Here is a 20,742-nt window from a genome sequence, read left to right on the forward strand (position 1 = left end):
TTAATTTGTAAGATACTACATTAAATTAGGATGAATAAAATATTCTTGGAAGAAACTATACCTATAGAGTCCCTTACCACAAACTCTCCGTAATGATTTTATTGAACTACTCATATCTTTTCATGACTTCTTCGTTAACGTGTAATCGATCGATATAAATAATCATGGCACTGATGAATATTAACAAAGTTTAAGTCGTGAGTTAAGCGAAGCGTTCGGTGTGAACGCAGCCGGCCACGGAAAGTAAAGTCAGTAAAGTTAGGCGGCTCGTGGCCGCGCAGTGTTGCTCCGCGCCGCGCGCAGACCGGTCCGCCATGTCGCGCTGACAGATACCGCACAAACTGTCAAACTGACAAGTGTTTATTATCATCTGACTGACAAGTGACGACAATGACAATGTGGTCAGTGTGCACCCTCGTCGCCGGCGTCTTGCTGGCCGCCACCCACGCACAGGTAATACACCAAACTGCATCCATTACCAACACCGTCTGCAGCTCTGCACCATAAACAACCCGGTTCCGACTATTCCTCCACAGGTTTTTGTAAAGCGATTCCAATCATACTCAATGTCGTCATTGAAACAATAGAATAAGTTTGTAAAACAAAAACACCGACCGTTGAACGTTGTGTCAGACTTAATTTGGTTGACTTTGAAACTTAATAAAAAACTGTACAAAACATGTTTGAAACTAAAAATCAATCGGTTGCATTTAATTGTAAATCATAGGGCTTTGCAACATTTCAGCTCTCCGTGCTTTATCTTTAAAAGTTATATCACAAATGCGGGTAAGGTCCATACGAGAAATATTACCTAATGCCGCTGACCGAGTAACGAAAGCGGTTTAAATGCCAAACCATTAGCATAGCCTTGATAAAAGCAAACCCACATTGTAGTACTAATAAAATTTATTACATATGATTGTAATCTGTTTGCTTAACGACTTGTTTAAACAAAAAAATGTGTTTTAATAATGAGTACAATTTCCTATTGAAATAAACTTTGAAGTAATTGGTTTTATTGTTAGTTTGTTATATGTTTAATGAACAAAATAGAGATCAATTTGTGCAGTACACTTGGCACGGTCTAGTTGCATTACGTAGATAACTGTTGTAACATTGTGTTATGTACGTCGAACGTAACTCATCGTAACCCACATTCTGACGCATCAAAGAGTTCCACACCATACGTGTTTAATCAAATGCTATAAGTAAATATGGGCCAGTATATACATTATACGCGTTTGTATAGATCACTTATGTACGTACTTATGTGTGAATAAGTAATGTAAATGAGTTAGAGGAAGGTTGATCAGCTGGCGGCTGTATAAATACCTGTTTGGTACGCCTCTGCTTCATCATTGTTTTAATATAATACTTGTCAGTCCACATTACTATACTCTTCACATACGTTTATTTTATTCCGTATATATTTAGATATAGCGTGGATAATATTTGCGCATATTTTAAAACATGAAACTGGCCTGAGTAACGAGTATATTTAATTTCCTGGAGTAGTGGCGTTCTTGTCAGTTGTTTATTGTCCAATTTATAATTTTAGAAATACAAGTTATCAGTATAGTAAACCAAACCTGTAGATCGCTTAGAGGAGTTTAATATAGTGCAGTATTTGTATAAAGTCAATGCTATATTTATAAGTATAGATATATAATGTTCTGAAGTTACATAAAACATTAGCGCAATAATAGGAACAAACGTCTATGAAAACAATGTTACCCTGAATCAAACGTAGATATTAATAAAGCCGTGGTAAACTGAAACTCTACCACGCTAGTAACTAAGTATGTTGTAAGTGACACAGACAGTCGAGGAAAAGTTTGTCTATCTAAACTTACAAGAAATCACTAACCTCCAGTTTCTGAGGTACATTGAGGTAGTTTATCTATTCAATAACTTTTTTTATATGAGTTTCAACGTTATTGAACAGATAAACTACCTCTAAATGTACCTCAGAAACCGGGGGTAATTCGCCTTATAATTATGAAGTATAAGTATAAGAGAGACTTGTAAAAGGTCAACAATCCAAAACAATAATTGCTATAAAAACTTTTACTGTAGTCAATGACTAACTAGACAAATGTTATAACCCTAAATCAAAGTAAACCTAATATTATTTCATAACAGATCGATACCTAAGAGCAAACAATAGGTTTAGTAACCGATACTTAATTCATAACGTTGAACTGGACAGTGGACACCGTCTTGCGCAACAATACACAAGTCCTGCATTAGAACCGAGCACAAAATCTATATTAACCCAGTTTACTAATAGTACAACTTAACAAAATTGCTTCTGCAACTTTATCTAATGTCTTTTCATACAAACTTGCACTGAAATGTCCATGTAAATCACAGCAGTAACAAGATAACAAAACAGCGAAGGCTCTAACAATTTATTTTTAACAACCTATTAAAAAATAAAGTAGGTAAATGCAGGTATGTTGCCCTAAGGCTCTTATATAACAAACAGCATTATACACCGCGATTGTTTTACTAGGAAACATTTACGCGGATGAAATATATATATTAACTGGTGCAAACCTAGATATTTTTGCAATTGCATTGAGATAACTCGTTACGTGTTTAAACCGATAAAGCAAATACGTATCTATGTATACATAAGCATGTATGTTAAACGAATCCTGCCTCCTATTTAGGCCGTATTAGGTTGGCACGCCAATGCCAGCGGCTGGTGGCGGCTCGGCGCGGGCGCAAGGTCACGCTGCGCCCACGCATCCCACGCTACCTCCACCTCTTTCAAGCACCAACACTATTCGCGATTTGACAACTTGCAAATGACAACTGCCCTTTTAAGAAGTTTATCGAGCAATTATATAAAAACTACAGGTCATTTTATAAAAAGTTCGTTCTCAATACTTGCAGACCAAAACAGATATTTAATTAAACAAATCGACATAGCTGAATGCCTTATAGATCAGGCTCATTCGTATATAATGTGTAAGTTAATCGCGGGAAGGTACATGTCGCAGGTGGTGAATACCAAAGGTACAAAGTAATTGTACATTCATTCATGGAAACCAACGGTGACTCAAGCCACGATATTGACTCATTGTAGATATACACTTTACATATATTTGTAAACTGAATCACACCGTATTGATAATACTTTGAAAACATACCATATGTTTTATCAATAATAGACACCTTAATGTTGATATCATAGACACTACACATAACTTAATAGGTCTTCTTTAAGCTAATATTTCGCTTTTCTATTGAATTTTCTTATAAAGATAATCATGCTGGAAGTTGGTACGGTTGACTGAACACTCCTTCGTGTGAACGAAAGTAAAATGCAACTTGAAGAAATGCAATTACGTTCAACATCCTATCCAATAACACTAAACAGTGCAAATTATGCTAAATAAAAACCTTGAGGATATAATTGTGCTCTTTAATTATTATAAAGTCTTGATGTGCAGCAACGAGTACAATTAACAGGGATGTCAGTTTATTGAACCATAAAATAGTTTTGAAGTAAGTAATAAATAATTTTATTTATAAGCGTAGACAGTAATGCCAATACAAAAATATTAAATGTATGTAAAAAAAAACATTTTGATAAAATACATGAGGCTTTACTTCCCTTAACTTATAACTTTAGCATAAATCGCGAGTGCTAAGCGAAGTAGTTACCTATATAGTCTGAATTAGAACAATGCAGATAAGTTTGTGCAAAGGCTAGTAAGCAATAACAGTTTCCTTTGTACTTATTATCTACAAAGTCATCTGGATTTTTGAAAATTATAATGATTTGAGCATTCATCAAACATAATAGGAATCGTACTAACAAATGTTCTTACAACCTTCGAGTAGACTAGTGACTACACGTAGTTATTCACGCAGTCTCCAAAATATCTCTGATAGTAGGTAATATGTGATTGTAGTGTAACAGCAAGTGAGATAAGTCTTAGATTCCGATATTATTTTGGCAAAAATTGGCAGGTAACTTAGGTATAAGCTCCTTGAAAGGTAACAAATCATCTTCAGAGAATCAGTTTATATTCTGTAGCAGATTTTATCAGAGTTATCCGGTAATTCGTCATCACCTGTTCTATGAAAAACGGACTACGTGTGTCTAAAAAAAAAACAAAGATCTACGCTAAAATGAACACAAAAAACGTATGTTTACATGACTTTTTGCTCTAACGTTGATCATATGATGTCATTCATATCGCAGGTAGTATTGTGATGCTCGTTTGAAGTACGAACAAACGAGCGATGCGACACAAAACAGCCATGCCAGTGCAACGCGCATCGCATAATTATGTCGCACTCAAGGCGATTTGACAATTAACTGGCATTCTGACACATACACTACGAGTTTTATGCACGACACCGTCGTCTTCACCTGTATTTATAGTGGTTTGTGTAATCGAAACAATTGTTTCCTTGTCTAGTGATTTTATAAGTTAAAATCAATGGTATAAGCTAACTCTACATTCATCAATTTCTCGAATATGTATATTATTCTCGAACACATTAACTTTAGTCATGCGCAGGCTTGCAGTCTGATCAAATATGATGAAAACTTCTTAGGCATGTGAACCACATGTTTCTGAGATTCCTCTAACATATAAAATAAAAGCCTTTCACGTGTTTGACTTAAAAGGCCATCTTTGCATATATAGGCACTATTAATAAGACGGCTAAAGAGACTCAACCAAAGTAACCTCATAGCTGTACCTACGTAAAAAAAAATGTACCACAACGAAATAGAAAATATAACTACGAGTCGAAGGATTTTAATATCAATTCATAAAGTAATTTTAATGTTCGCATTTATCTTATAGTGCTCTGACGTGTCTATATCTATCTACCTACACTATTCTTCACATACCACTTCACTTTTTTCCTTGTAAGACTCTACCATGTTGTATTGTATAATACCTGTAGAATTTCATAATCATAAGTACAGCGTAAATGTGTAGCTTTCACGGGTACTCCAGAAAACAGTAATTTCATGAATGAAAGAGAAATTAATAACAATAACGAAGCTGTTGTTAGTACTTTAAAATACATTAAGTTCGCGTGATTGAGCTAAATGTTTCGGTGCGCAAGCGCATGCTGCCGCTGCGGCGCGGGCGGCGCGCGGCGTGGTCGCGAGGTGCGCCGCGCGGCCTCCACGACACGAGTCGAGGTCGCATCTTCCTTTACTCATTACCTTGCTTAATTTATGCCGCGTTTCGCTATTACACTTTACTAAATACATAATGAAAATGATATAATTTATAAAATTATCAGGGCATTTCGCAGTTACAAAATAAAATAAGAATATAAATACTTATTACGTCTGACATCGTAATAATGCACGTTCCCACGCTGTTCCACGTTCTTGCGTCTTATCAGATAGTTTTATAGTTCGTAGACCGTTTTCGGTGAATAGCATATTTTGTCGGTGCTAAGACATTCGCTACGCATGCGCTGTGCAGGCAACGCTCTGATTGCCCCGTGGGCCGATCGAGACTCGATAACAACGCTCGCGGAAGTATACATTGCGCTTGCAAACCGCGTATGGTATATTAAAGCGTAACATCATCCTTTCTATCAATCAAATTTATAATGTTTCGCAATATCCAGGAAAGCTATTTCATGAGCAATTTATACATCTTTGAAAACACTCAATGTGTTTTTTAAGCGAGGTCATTATATTTTGAAGAAACCTTGTTTTTAACAAGATTTGTTATCATTATTTGTCAGGAAACTCGCCGAGACTTTGTTAACGTGTAAATAACATAAAATATCCCCGAGATTGGTCACGATTGGTATCTTACGTCATGCCTTGTCCAAGTTGTTTTGTTCACCAAACTAACATAGGTATCAGATTTGCGGCGTGTCTGTGACACATTGTCTTAGTTCGACATCTTTGAAAGGCGTTATTTTACAAAAGGCCTGTCGAATTTTTCGTACGACGCACAAGCAGGCACATTGTAGTCAGGACACAGTATTTTCCAATGAATCTTATATTTGCATAAAGTGGTCCGTAGCACGAAGGTCAGGGCGACAAACGCATGAAGTAAAAGAGGAATAAAATATGTAAACTGATAGTACTTGTTAATGTTCCTCAATTCATCCATAAACCAATAAATAATATAATTTATTTAAGCAAAAACGATTTATAATTTCGCAAACCTATCGATCACCGACACTGACTATGCCATTTATCATAAACGAAAGAATGAAATCGATGACGAAAGATCCTGACATATCTTTGGCAATGCAACAGTACCTGTTATTGTTGCAATATCTTCAATTCTTGTGTGGCACTTGGAGGATGCTACTTCTGTCAAATGACATGTCATTATTTACGCCGATCGGTTGCCACCAGCACCTAACACAGGTAATCATCAATGATGACTTCCTACCTGACATGGACGCGCTACTGCCATCGACAATAAGATTTCCGTGGGAAGTCGCAAATTGATAGAAATTGATTGCCTCGTCTTTTTGTTTTGGTAAATTAGTACCACATTTCGATATAATTATTTCATTATGGACCATCCTTTGTAGGTCAGTAGGCCTACAAAAGTGGCAATAACAAAATACAAGTATAATCTAAATTTGGAATCAAATTAAATAACAAGTTGAATTTCGAAACTAAGTAGCAGTTATGAATTAATCTTTACCTAATATAAATAAATTACCTGTTATTCTTGTAAAAACACAATTTATTATAATAACACATTTAATCAATTTTATAGGTACGTACGTTTAGTTAAAGTTTTCCGTGTTTTCCGCTGTAAACTTAAATAAAGGTTCGTTTCACGTCAACGGGCCGGTTTTCTATCATAATCCTTCAACATTGGCCAGTGTCACGACCGGTCTATATGGCGTCTTAAATATAGAGCATTGAGTTTGATCAAACAAGTTGAGAGCCTTCGGGCACGAAACCAACTTTGATACAAACACGTAGTCACAATACATAAAAATGTAGTCATTGTAGCGAATAGCACCTTGTTAAAATGACATGCCCAACGTATAATATAACCAAATAAATAATTATTTTATTAAAATTATGGAATCATCCAAACCTTTCCTTATCCTATTAAAGCTACCCCATACTTCCATACTATCCCACTATAGTACTTATACGAAAGTAACTCTATTCGTGTGTTATATGTTAGATTCCGCGGACAAACTGCTGATTTGGATGAAACCAAGGGTGGTTTGTGTTCTACTTTTTATAGATAGGCAGGCAGACGATGAATAAACGCGAGTACTCCATAAATCATCAAACAAAAGCCTAAAAACATTGTATAAGAACATTGCGTGAATTAAGTAGAGAACGCACGCCTACCACAGAGCGATGACGTAGTCGCACAGATATATTGGGGCCGTTCGAACCGGTCGGCCCACTGTTGCATCAAATACGATACATATGGGAATGAGAACTCTCAGCCGATAAGTTCTTACATAACATTCGTGCCAATTATATGCGCAACTTTTTTCCTATATGTTTATTTTAGCGCTTTAGCTACGGCAACTTTTCCTCGGTTTGATGGCTTTTGAGGATGTTGATGTTACGGTAGATTAAGAACAACAATTAATTGTACAACTAGCTAGGATCTTCTAACAATTACGTTAAGTGCAGTAATCACGTGGACATAAAGTTTACTGTTTTAATTCGCCAAGTCCAGTTGTTCGTAACCAAAGCAGACACTATCGACTATCTAATGGCGTCCAAGAACAGTTTCAGTTCTCCAATCACGATAACGTCGTCGTACGACTTGCACGGCGCGAGAATGTAGGTAATGGTGTACCTAATTATATTACCATAATAGAGAAACTTCTTTATTTACAGCCACTTCAAGTTCCATTACCGACATCTTCAATTATTGTAACGGTGCACACTACAACGCAAATATAGTGGTGATTTAATGATCGCCATGAAAAAATGTTCTAGTCATGCGATAACATAACGCCCATTAACGAAACCCATCAATTTGAAACAAACGGTTCAATATTACCGTTTTGATACTCACCCAGGACGTAAGTAATTACGTATTAATGTCTTTACTTTTTGGACATTGATTCTTATTACAAGAAAGTTAGTGATTACTATATTGCACTCAACTAATTACCCGCTCTTTAACTATACCCGTAAAATAAAATATATTGGACACAACTCAAGAACCCCGGAACAGAATGAATGGACATAGCATTTATGAGATTAATCGCTTTGTCAAAACACCGAAACCGGTTGCCTGTATCACCACATAAGGGATCAAATCCCAATGACAAATAAAGAAGTCATCAAGTTATTATATGGTCAGCAAAATTTTATTACAGCCTTTATGTGCAGTTTTACTATAGAAAGAGTCCTACGGCTTGTAACCTTGCCTTATTTAAGCATCATTCCCTCGGGCTATATCAAATAGAAATTACACTGCAAGTCGAATGAGTGCATACCATTACTAAAGAACGGGTACATAACATTGTATTCGATGTTCAATAAAGCTTAATTACACAGGCTTAACAAGAATTGAGTTCAGTTTTATTCTCATCTCAGCGACTAGGGTTAATTTGGTGCAGGTAATAAATCACTCTCTTACTGATGTGTTGATGAAAATGCAGTCTATCAATTAATAATCACCATTAATCATTTCGCGCTAGTAATTGTCAGTAAGCAAATCAGGGGACCACAATGCATTCCTCGTACGCAGTAGATTAACAACATGTCGTTACTGCTATAATTAAAGTTAATTATTCCAATGCTAATAACATTAACGTAGGTATGTACTTGAATACAATCGCATTACTTTGTTGCTTTGATTCCTATATACTAAATCGGTGCTTTGGCATTTTTTCTATGCGAATTTTGATAGGAAGTAAAAGTCATATGCACTGACTGACACATGATTCTTTCATTGAGTTTCCACCCGCGCAGAGACAATTAAATATCGCCGGTTATCATGTTAATTTTAAATTATCGTCTCATTTGTCAATATGTACCTAAGCTACGCTATAGGGCTATTTCAGCTTCTTATAAACCGAACTCAATTGGATTAATTAAACTATGTTGTTACACGTCACCGATAATGGAATACATACTATAATATAAACCGTGAAATTCTTAATTAGCGATAATATAAACGAATGTTTAATACATATTTTGATTATAAAGGTTAATTGTTTCACATCATAATTATAAAAGCACGTATTTTGTTACTTAATTCCTAATTAGGTACGTACATTATTACTTATGCTAAACCTCGATTAGCAGTAGTAAATATTAACTTACTTTAAACAAAATTAGATTATATTAACCTAGCTATTACGTAGAATTGTTACACATTTACAACATTTAATATAAATGATACTTTAATAGAGAATATACTTAATCCTCACTAGCCACATACTTTGTTGCTTGTTTCAATTGAATAATCCTTTGTCACAGATGTTATTTGTTGCCTATCAAAGTAGCGCCTACGCGTCGATTGGTAATCTGTGCCTCGCTTCTAATAAAGAGAGAGAACGTTTGATGTCGATTGCAAAGTGTAAAATAGTGACCTTCGAGGTTTCGGCTATTGTGTACCACGTAACGGGCTCCAAACACTTACTAGTATTTCGGTCATTATCCGATGCAGTATTTATTAGAACTTTCGAAACACTATTGATCTATTTCTATGGTATCATATTGTGTATAAAAATGAATAATTTATTAACGCAACGTTAGACGAAAATATATAAATTGAGTCTTATTTTATAAAAATATTCATATTTTAAAATAATAGAACATAATAGTTTGCCTTAGTAGGACAAGTAAAGTACAAAGTTTCTTTGGCGTGAATTTATGAAGAAGCATTCCTGAAATATACAGGATAAGAGGTAGGTAGTTGTTAGTGGTGTTACATGTGAACTATCTAAAATATTAAATTCCTAACGGAACTCCTTTACACGCTTATAAAGGGTCCACGTCAGGAATGCGGAGTTGCCTACTGTTCCAGTCACTGTAATTGAATCTACGCGTGACTAACGCATTTATCATACAAAATACAGTAAGCACAGGTTACTAGGAAGGACTAAGTTCTAAGTCAAATACTAATTCATAGAATATGGGTGTGAACTTTAATAAAAAGACCACACGATTAGTCACTCATCTTCAACGGATAGCTTAAGGTAATTTTACTAAACTTTGTTGATTAATTAATTTTTTAGGTTAGCTAATATTTATAGAATTCACACCATAGTGCACTTATTTTCATTAACGCTATCCACTTGTACCGATGAGTACAGAACACTACTGTAAGTGATCCTTACAATTGTGAAGGCAGTAAAGAAAATGCTTATTGAGTGATTATGTCTACTAATAACTATAGATTAGCGCAATTTATTAAATTATTTTTTATTAAAAATAAAAAAAAACCTGATATTAATTTAAAAAAAATTAATGCAGCCTATTTATTCAGGACGAAAAATATTTTACGCCTTCTACGTGAAGGTACATAGCTTTCCAGGAAAATTATGATTATGCACTGACATGACTCAGGCTTATGTAGGTCGTATATAAAGAAAACAGTGCTAACTTTACTTTGTGAGTACCACTGGACATTACAAACATAGTGTTATTAAGTAAGTAGAACTAAGAAATAATATCTTCATTCAGTTGGACGTTAAATGTGCTAAGTAATAATCCGTAATATGTGGCCGACCTCGTCAACATTTACGACAGTCGACATAAGAAGATAAGCCGCTCTTTATGCCATTTTATTTTATTTTTTCGTTCTATTTTCACACGCGCTAAATAAATAAAAAGATGATTTATGGTTCGCACTTTCCCTGTACCGTTTTCCCAAATGCGTTAAGATTAAATCTCAATTCAATTTGGCTGGTGACATACTCATCATCATACCTGATTTAATGAGTAAATAAATAAGCTCTTCATTAATGCTAAAAAAATACCAATCAAATATATAAGGCGAAAATGTAAGTACATTCAAAAACTAATATTTCCCTGTTTCTAACACAACGACTACCTAATAAGTTTACATTGGAAGTTGGTACACCCGTTTGACTGGATTTTAATTTAAAACCAGTCAGAATTTACGAGTACAATCACATTGTAAATGCCGTCAGATTGTATGCACAATTGTCTGAATTTGGTTGGTTCCTGTTCCTAGGATATACTTTGTATATACATATTGTTTCTCAATGTTTAAGAAAACGATGTTTAAATGACCCGAGTCCAGGCGGTCACTCGTCCGTTGACCTCGCCGTGCTTGGCAACATCCACATTGACAATTGCCGACGTTATTTTACGAGCACAGGCGATGTCTTGCAGTGTATGCGTTTAAACCTTCCCTAGAAAATCTGCAAACTTTATTTTGCAACATGTTATTTAATAAGCACTCTATTTATAACTACTTAACACCACCGGATAAGCAAAATCCTATTTTAATTTTTATCAAAGTAAAAAATTATGATAGGTATTCTACAAATTACAAAATTCCAGATGTATGTATAACTAAAAATAAACTTTATAATACAGTCACTAATTCTAGTCTGACCTAATTTCTGGGAAGGTCCCACGAAATCTCTGGAGACAAACTGAGGGGCAAAATCCTCATAAGAGGATTAATTTACATGAACGATAAAATACGTAGACTTGTTTTATTTTCCCTAGGCAATTGTAGCCAGGGATAACGATAATATCCCTCCATGGGCTCTTGCAATCGTGCTTAAGGAAAATCCTACACAGATTTCATGCAGTTTGAATAGGTCTTTCAATGAATATATGTATGTACTTTAAGTGTCTCTATACTGATTCGTTTTAAAGTTCAACATAACATGATTAATGGTATTGGTAAATAAAACAATGATACATATTTCTGTTTTTGAACATTAATAGATACAAACATGCTGTTACACATGTTGTTTTTTAAAATGCGTAAATACGTACTATTCAAAATCTTTACAAAATGAGAAAACAACAATTACATATGCAGAAGTTGAGATCAATAGCGCTTTATACATATTTATTATTATGTTAAAATTATATATTGTCTGCCTCAGACATGGTATTCTCAGACTATTTTCCTAAGATCTCTTATATTAAACGCTTATGAGGATATACATAACAATGATGTTCAGCTCGACGGATAACAACAAAAAAGAAATACCTTAATTTCATGGTAATTGGTCGTAACGTCAACGATATTTCAAATTCAACCTTGAGTACAATGGTTTATGCACAATAGATATTATCTTTGTTTTTGCTGAGTTGTTGAACAATCTATGTCTGAATACCTTAAACGACTAGCTCCGCCAATAAAGCAGTTCTCAAGGCGGATCGTGAGGTCTGCAAACAACAGCAATCAATGCAATCATCCTTTTAAGTCGCCACAGAAAACCCCTTCGATGCTAGCTCTATGTACTCCACTAAAAACAAATGTTTTTAAGGACTGCTAAGCTAACCATCTCCACAAACTATCTACAAAGCAACAGACGATAATTACCGAAAATATTTTGCGAACACCAGTAATGATTTCACGACAAAAATTAAGACGCAAAAAGAAATAAGAAACTCACCTGACACACAATTACTGCAGTAAAAAACTTAACGCAGATATTAGCCTCGTACAGGAAAACGAGCATTTTCGGCACATTCATTTAGTGGCTTAAAATATAGCGATTTAATGCTAATGAATTATTTTCTGTAAAAACCGTCTAACTCTGGGTATCTTCAAGGTGAATACACGAGGAATTCTAAATAAAAAGTGCTGCAGAGTTGAACTATAGATCTAGTGATCTGCAATAGGCACAGATAATTCTAGGAAGCTATCAGGCAGGTCGTGTGGATGGGATCGTGCGCGCCCGTCGCCGTCGCCCTGAGGGCGCGACCCTTTGCAGCCTGTCGGTTTATATACGGCCGACCGTCGAGCAGTCGGGCCGTCATGCGACTCACTTATCAACTTCCTTCATTCTCTTAGACCTCGACCAACATTAAATAATTATCTACAGTATGTAAATGTGCGCTGTAAGCTAAATTCGTGCTGGAGGTCTCTACGATAGGGACTTACGGAGAAATTTAACTTTCTGTCTTAGAAAACTGAACCACCTACATCTACATTATATTTTCTCACAAGAAGTGCACCCGGGTGGACAGTTATTGTCCGAAACTAGCCACTTTTCGAGTTGGAAAATTAATATTTTATCTTTCTTCTGGAACTCTACCTATCATCGCACTATCTCTACCATCTTGAACTCAAGATGGTAGAGATAGTGCGATGATAGGTCTTTAACAACTCTGTATCATATTTGAATATCAACTGATATTCAAATATGATACAGAGTTGTTAAAGAAGTTTAAACTTAAAACATTAATATAACAATTTGACAACACAAGTTAGTTTTAAAACATACATTAAGTGAGTATCTGATAATTTTTCGTATAATAATTATTGCACATTGATTCAACCGCGGACATAAAATTTAATAGGAACATAATATAATTATGAAACCGCAGACGTTTAGAATGGTTATCAAGGTGGAACAAAAGACGAACAGAAAGTAAGTCTCATATCGGAGCATCTAGTGGGCAGCCCTGCTGGTACCGCGGACCGTCCGCGGACCACGATACAAAGAGCTGTGATTTGTTGACGGAGATTTTACATTGTGGTGCCCGTGTCGTAACGGTTTGTTGGTTTATTTGTCGACTTTAATGTACCCACGTACTTTATATTTGAGGTTACAATCGAAGATTTACTCCCGTTCTTACAGTTACGACACATCCATTTCGCATAGAGTGCATTAAGACACAACTACCAACATTATTTACACATTAAATAAGTCATTCTTGTACCCTACATACGATCTCATAGGTAAAAAGTATAGTACGTTGAATTTGAACGTTGTATAATAATGAATGGTTAGCAGTAATTTGGTCCATCAATCAATCTGAACTAAGCGGCGCTTAGGCGCTTAGCGGTAAAGTAGGTCCATGTAACCTACCGTTTCATAGATTCTTTCCGGCAGTAACTCACCCTAATGATGGCGACCATTTCAAGGAGCCGCGTGGCCATTGTGAACGTATAAATCAGAGAAACAATGCGAGTCTGACATGCCGGTGGGTGCGTGCACCACCCGTACAAGGAAAGCTGACGGTAACGATGACTACAGGAAGTCCTTGTACATCGTTCCTTATGAGTTACCTGAACAAGCTATACGTAATAAATTAACTGCACTCATTGACATAATGACTCCATGCTTCTCATAATCTTACTTTTGTTTTTCATTCACGTTGGTGCTATTAATAATGTACTATGTTATCTAACAGCGACATCAGTCGTCATGAACTGACAATTGATTGCTGTTATTGCAACATTAACTGAACATAATACATGTGCCATAACTGAACCGTTTTATTCCTCATCTAGCTTTACTTAGTCCATGTAGCTATCAGGTATGGAGGAACTAGATATAAATATAGAACTGGACGACACTAGACCCTTTAGTTAGAATGATATTCCTAATTTCAAATTGTATATTATGCTGCAAGTTTTCTACATTGATGTATCCTCCGTATTAGATATTTCATGTAAAACCTTGACGACTACTTAACTATACTATTCACCAAAACTATACTTTTCACTAAATCAAAATATTTTCCTTTAATAAACAGAATGCAGAAACGACTGGCGAGTTCTCGCCCGTCGTCACAGCGACATGCAAGACAGGCATTATGGCGATCAACATCTCGTTCAATCAACCCTTCAATGGCGTGGCGCATGCAAGAGAGTTCAGGTGATTCATTCATTATAATTACTTTCCTATTCACAGTTGTTCTTCATACAATATAGCATTAAATACACTTCCCTCTTCTCGGTAATAATCATTGTAATTAAAGATTGTATATCCTATTGATTCAAAATACGAGTACTACAACGGTTGCCATAAATAATAATGCTTTTATATTTGTTGGAGATTTTGCTGAGAGCAAACTTCCCTCCTTCACAATCTGAAGTTTAGTTTGGGCGGAAAATCTATTTATTTTCCGGCTTAACCAGGCGATAGATGGAAGGAGGAATAATATTGAACACTCGTAGTTCCACTTTTCAAATGTTTTCCCAGACTTCGCAATTTATTGGGCTCTTAGACAAACTATGTTTGTAGTTTGAGAAGCAGATCACATTATTAATAGAGACAGCAGTAATGCCTTTTTTAACTGGATTATATTTTAAGTATATTTTAAAACATTTGTTTGGAAAAAGAATATGTTTAAAATCCAACCATCTATACTAATATTATAAAGCTGAAGAGTTTGTTTGATGATTGTTTGTTTGATTGTTTGTTTGTTTGTTTGTTTGAACGCGCTAATCTCAGGAACTGCGGGTCTGATTTGAAAAATTCTTTCAGTGTTAGATAGTCCATTTATCGAGGAAGGTTATAGGCTATATATCATCAGGCTACTACCAATAGGAGCAGAGTACCAGTGAAAGATGTTACTAAAACGGGGAAAATTTTGACCCATTCCCTCTTATGTGACGCAAGCGAGCGGGTCAGCTAGTACATAATATTAGTTCTGGGATAATTTTAAATATAGTTTTTATTCGACTTTCCTAATTATAATTAGCTTAAAGTTATTAATTAATTCTGATTATCGTATATTCGTTTCAGAACACCAGCATGTATGGCGTTGGGCAATGGGACGGAATCGTTGAATTTCGACATCAACTTGATGGCGGCTCAAGGATCTCCTCAATACTGTGGCGTATTTTGGAATAATGTAAGTTTATATTAAAAATGAGTATTTTCTTACGTTAAATCATTATTCTCATACTTATTACCCCGAAACTCATTGTCTGTTGTTTCCTGGGTTTGTCAAATATCTGGATACCTACTTTTATCAACTTCTATAAGTTATCTCTATTGAGTAGACGTTTAATACTATAAATTTATCATTTACAACCATGCTATATCAAATATAATGATATGTACCTACGTGCTAACGAAATATGAAAACTTCCTTACAAGCTTTAGCCGACATATTATATTTCAAAAGATATTATCCTCTTTACCATAATGTTCCGGGACACGTAACTAATGGCACACATTATACAATTTCAGCGCACAGACGAGCGGTCGTTGCCGTTGGCAGTTCGTGTGCACCGAACCTTAGAGCTGGCTGACGACAAGTTCTACGTTATCACTTGCGGCAAAGCAGGCTTCAGAAATGCACGGTACGCTTTACATATTTAACACATAAGTTATTTATAATGCGACATTAATGCATTTATGACTATTAAGTACCTATAATCTACATTTTTTTACCTCAATATGAAACTACGGTACTCATATACGTACACAGTATATTGTTCAGTGAACCAAACATAATAAAATTAAGAGCTGAAAACGAGTATCTATACTTTACGTCCGTAAATCTAGGTTTAATTGAAGAGCGGAGGCTAAAATGTTCTATTAGGAATCCAATTAAAGCAGCCATAAACGGTGATCGACGAGCCTAAGGCGTAACTATAGGTTAACCGGGCGGATTCTGGGATATTGCCTTAATCCCAGCCCCGGTCCATGTATACTAATGTACCAATAGACTCCAGGCGAATGTAATCTCAACACACCAGCGTTAATGTGTAAACTTAATGCCTTAATCAGTACCACGTATATAGTTTATCGGTAACTTAGAGGCTATTTAATATTACAGCTACTGAACCAAATAAAAAAAAAAATGTATTTGATTACAGAAACGAAACTTCACTCGTGTCTCTGCGAATGTTGGATTCACAAGGTCGAAAAGTGTTGAATGCAGCGTTTGGTCTATCCTACACACTAAGAGCAGAGATCAGCAAACCAGATGGTAAGATGGTAACCATTTAATCCAATTCATCAAATTAACATCTGAAAAATGTATATAGGAATATTTTAATGTAATAATATTTTCGTTTTTCAGGCACACATGGAATAAGATTAAAGAATTGCTTCGCGTTTAACATGCGAAATAACACAGTGGATCTTCTAGATAATAGAGGGTAAATATTTTTTGTTATTTCATCCCAAAATAACACAATATTGTATTTTGTCACTAAGAAAACAAGCGAATTCTCAACAAACTATTAACAATGGGGTTTTGTTGACAGATGTCCAGTCAAACAACAATCGGTGGTGGTAAAGTCGGAGAGCGGGGTGGCCGAGTTAGCGATAGCATCCATGTTCCGGTTTCCGGACTCCTCGCAAGTCAACTTTCAATGCGATGTTGCCGTTTGTAGAGGTACTTATTTATGTTTGTTTAGTATTATAGAGGTATAATGTTTATTATAAACTTGTGAAAAGCTATGTTGTAGTCACTACTGAATATGTATCTAGATTAATGTGGTTTTCACATTTTCATTGAGTACTTTCAAACAAAAGAATCATTTCAGAGTTCAGATTTCTTAAAATGACGCAAAGTAGGGTACGTTGGGTAAAACCTTTTAGCTATAACGCTTCTCAGTTCTCTCATTCAGTAAAACAGTAACGTTAAAGGAAAAAGTATGTAATTATTGTCTTTTGACCGACCACTTCGAAATTGGTTTCAGGAACATGTTCAGCGATAGACTGCAGTACCGAGGCTCGGTTCGAGAAAGGTGACGAGGAGAGCACAGTCACAGCTTCCACAGGAATCTTCGTACTGGACCCTAACGACAACGCAGGTAATTTATTGCTCATATCCGCTATATTACCCATACATGTACAAGAAACCGCATGATTGAATTGCATGAGGTGTGAGTAATTACTAAGGAACGCCACGTGACCGGACTATTCTTAGAACTTTAATATTCTGTAGTATAATATAGGTATCATTATATTCATGTGAGGTTTTCCTGCAGTTTTTATAGGTAAAAAGACGTGGTGGGCCAGTAAACAGATAAAAGTAGGTATACATAATAAAATTCTGCAATCTCGAAACGAAACCACACATGACTTGGAGCTAGTGGTAAACTTGTTAACTAGTATGAACTTCACAATCCTATTATTACATCTATAAAAGAAAAGTTGCAACTGGTGACTCACTGCAAAAGGCAAAATCATAAAAATAAAAAAAATAAAGTTAAGAGCAATCTTTCTCTTCCGCAAAATTGGTACTGACATTTCTAAAGTACAAGGCTTTTATTATATGTATCGTGAGCAATCTTGAGATATTTATAGTTTGTGTTCATAATTACAGTTGCTGCTCTGTCATGCTCGGATGGCAGCGTGCGCCCACTATGGTTGCTGTACCTGGCCATCGCTCTCGGCGTCATGTTCGTCGTCATGCTACTCATCAACTGTTTCCTTTGTACTGCAATGACTTGCTCATGTGCTAGAACCGACGTAAGTTGGCATGCGCATATTGTACATACGTTAAGATATTAAGTGCAATATGATATCGTGCGGTATTGTGGCGATGACAGCAGACTTCATTATACTACGCGAAACATTTGTTTGATTCCGACTAGTGTTTCGAGTTCAAGATTTAGTAACAAAAACTATAGCAGCAAGTTTAACATGCTTCTATAAAGTGTGTTTCATCTAGTTTGATGATGTTAAATTAATAATATTACGGAAGAGACAAAAGAGGCAGAATTTTAAAATTCTGACGAGATCGTACCCAGGTAATACGTACCGTAAAACCAATATTTTTATTACATTTTCAGGTGATTGAGAAGGATCCTTCTGTAGTGGAAGATTATGATCCGTACAGAAGTTGGCACGGCAGTCAATACGGTAGCCGGTACCCCTCCTCAACTATCCACTCTGCGAGGTACATACTATTATTATTATTACAAACCACCTCAATATTAACCCCTTTCATTTCACAAAACATTAATTCATTAATATTTAATGCCAACATGTATGGCTTGATAATAGACCCCGGTTAGACAAACTTACATTATATTTAAATTAGTAACTGGCTAAGCTAAATGTTTTAGATTTTAAACAGAATCTGATTTAAATTAGGTATAGATAAATTATTTCCTATAAATATCTTGAGGAAATTAAAATGGCGTAGGCTAGCTTTGTCTTATCTTAAAAATAGTAAATATATTACACATTATAACGAGTATTGTTGTATCCACAGATCAGTTTCGGACAACAGTGACCACTACGCAATAGTGCAATCAAGGCCAGGCAGTCGACATTCCGGCATGCACCGAAATAGACATTAATCAGGTACTTACCTATACCTACCTAGTATTGTACCTATGTACTTAAACTATATCTATCTACATAAATAATAAAGATATAGATACTACGTACCGTTCGTTGCATAAATCTCACCCGTAAGTTAACGACGATTTTTACCAATAAACTTGGACAATTTTCTTTTACTAAAGTAATGTCAGTTTTCATGTATTACACATTTCATAAACATTTTCTTAGTGGTTTTTCCAACAAGACCTTACTAGTTATGTATTGAATATATTATTTTTGTTGCTCCACAAAATAGAAACAATCTGGGAGTGGAATAACTATCACGCACTATCATTGCATTAGTAAATGTATTTCACCGATGAAGTAATAAGAATTTGTATTATTGTTTATGTTTACAGAAGTGAAAATTAGCGACCCGCGATTACGAGTAAAGACAATAACGATTTTCTTGAAAACAAACGTCTGAATAATAATATTATAGTCGAATTACCAAATGCGACGTTTTGTAAATTATTGGAGTAATCATTAACCTACGAATTTAAATTTGTACTAGAAAATATGTATTTATATACACGATTTCTATAAACCTAACAATGTCTAATTAAAACATGGTGCTTTGATCACAAATAGATGACAATAAAATATGCAGCGATATGTTACCTTGTGGAAGAAACGCGTCCAACTGTTCAGCAGATGAATTAAACTTGTGCCATTTAATGCATGTACCTTATGTGGTTAGTAAGATTGTAGACAGTATATTGTAATATTTGTTCTGTCAAATACCTGATCGATACAACGAATCCGTCCAAATTCATGTGTCAATTTATGTAAAATTAAGTAGAGTTATAGGGTATTAGAGAAAATATTAAGCTTCTAGGATTTAATACTTTGTCCTTAATCTATGAATAAGGTTGTGTTTGTACATTTATTTTGAAAGCATTGTTGTCTAAGCATTTACAATATTTCTGAGGCGCACAATTTATGTTTTTGGAATATTTTTAATACATAGTTAATAATTACCAAATTTATGTTAGATGAGAAATTTTGATACATGTTTGATGCACTTATCAAACCTAGAATTGGTACCTAGTATAAGATAACTTTTAAATCAGTAATACTTTTTGTCAGATGAATTCGCACCACAGTGTAATGTACGTAAAGTACGTTTACACTTTATTATATAAATGGTATTATAGAAGGTACCAGATGGGGAAACTATACAAGTTACATAGTATTACTTTAACTTCGTATAAGATCAATATTAAGTTGTATTCAACTCTAGTTATAGATATTATAGACAAATACCACATCATCACTGTGAATTAATTTAGACTAGACGTGTATATTACCTAAATGTAATTTTAACTTATAAGAGTGAAGTATTCCCTTTTTGTTTGAACGACGATATGTATGAATGACTTACGTTTATTTAATAAGTAATCAATAATGAATACGGTGTGTATATAAGTTGTCTTAAAAAATATGAAGTGTGTAAGTATGTGTACTTAAGTTGCGAACTTACGTATTATTATATTTTAGGTGTGAAACCAATAAATTCTCTTAACACTACTCTCGATT

At 35.0% G+C, this 20,742-nt stretch overlaps 1 protein-coding gene across 1 annotated transcript; it reads left to right on the forward strand.

Moving 5' to 3' along the window:
- Positions 1–262: 262 nt before the first annotated feature.
- LOC142973016 (uncharacterized) lies at positions 263–20,733 on the forward strand. Its single transcript, XM_076114526.1, has 12 exons — positions 263–453; positions 14,660–14,781; positions 15,655–15,763; positions 16,105–16,217; positions 16,737–16,849; positions 16,943–17,021; positions 17,130–17,260; positions 17,568–17,681; positions 18,197–18,342; positions 18,666–18,772; positions 19,091–19,182; positions 19,563–20,733. The coding sequence occupies exons 1-11, from the start codon at positions 391–393 to the stop codon at positions 19,176–19,178; spliced, it is 1,185 nt and encodes a 394-aa protein (XP_075970641.1). The 5' UTR covers positions 263–390; the 3' UTR covers positions 19,179–19,182; positions 19,563–20,733.
- Positions 20,734–20,742: the final 9 nt, after the last annotated feature.

The sequence above is a fragment of the Anticarsia gemmatalis genome, chromosome 5, assembly GCF_050436995.1.
Source record: "Anticarsia gemmatalis isolate Benzon Research Colony breed Stoneville strain chromosome 5, ilAntGemm2 primary, whole genome shotgun sequence".
In the NCBI taxonomy this organism is placed as follows: domain Eukaryota; kingdom Metazoa; phylum Arthropoda; class Insecta; order Lepidoptera; family Erebidae; genus Anticarsia; species Anticarsia gemmatalis.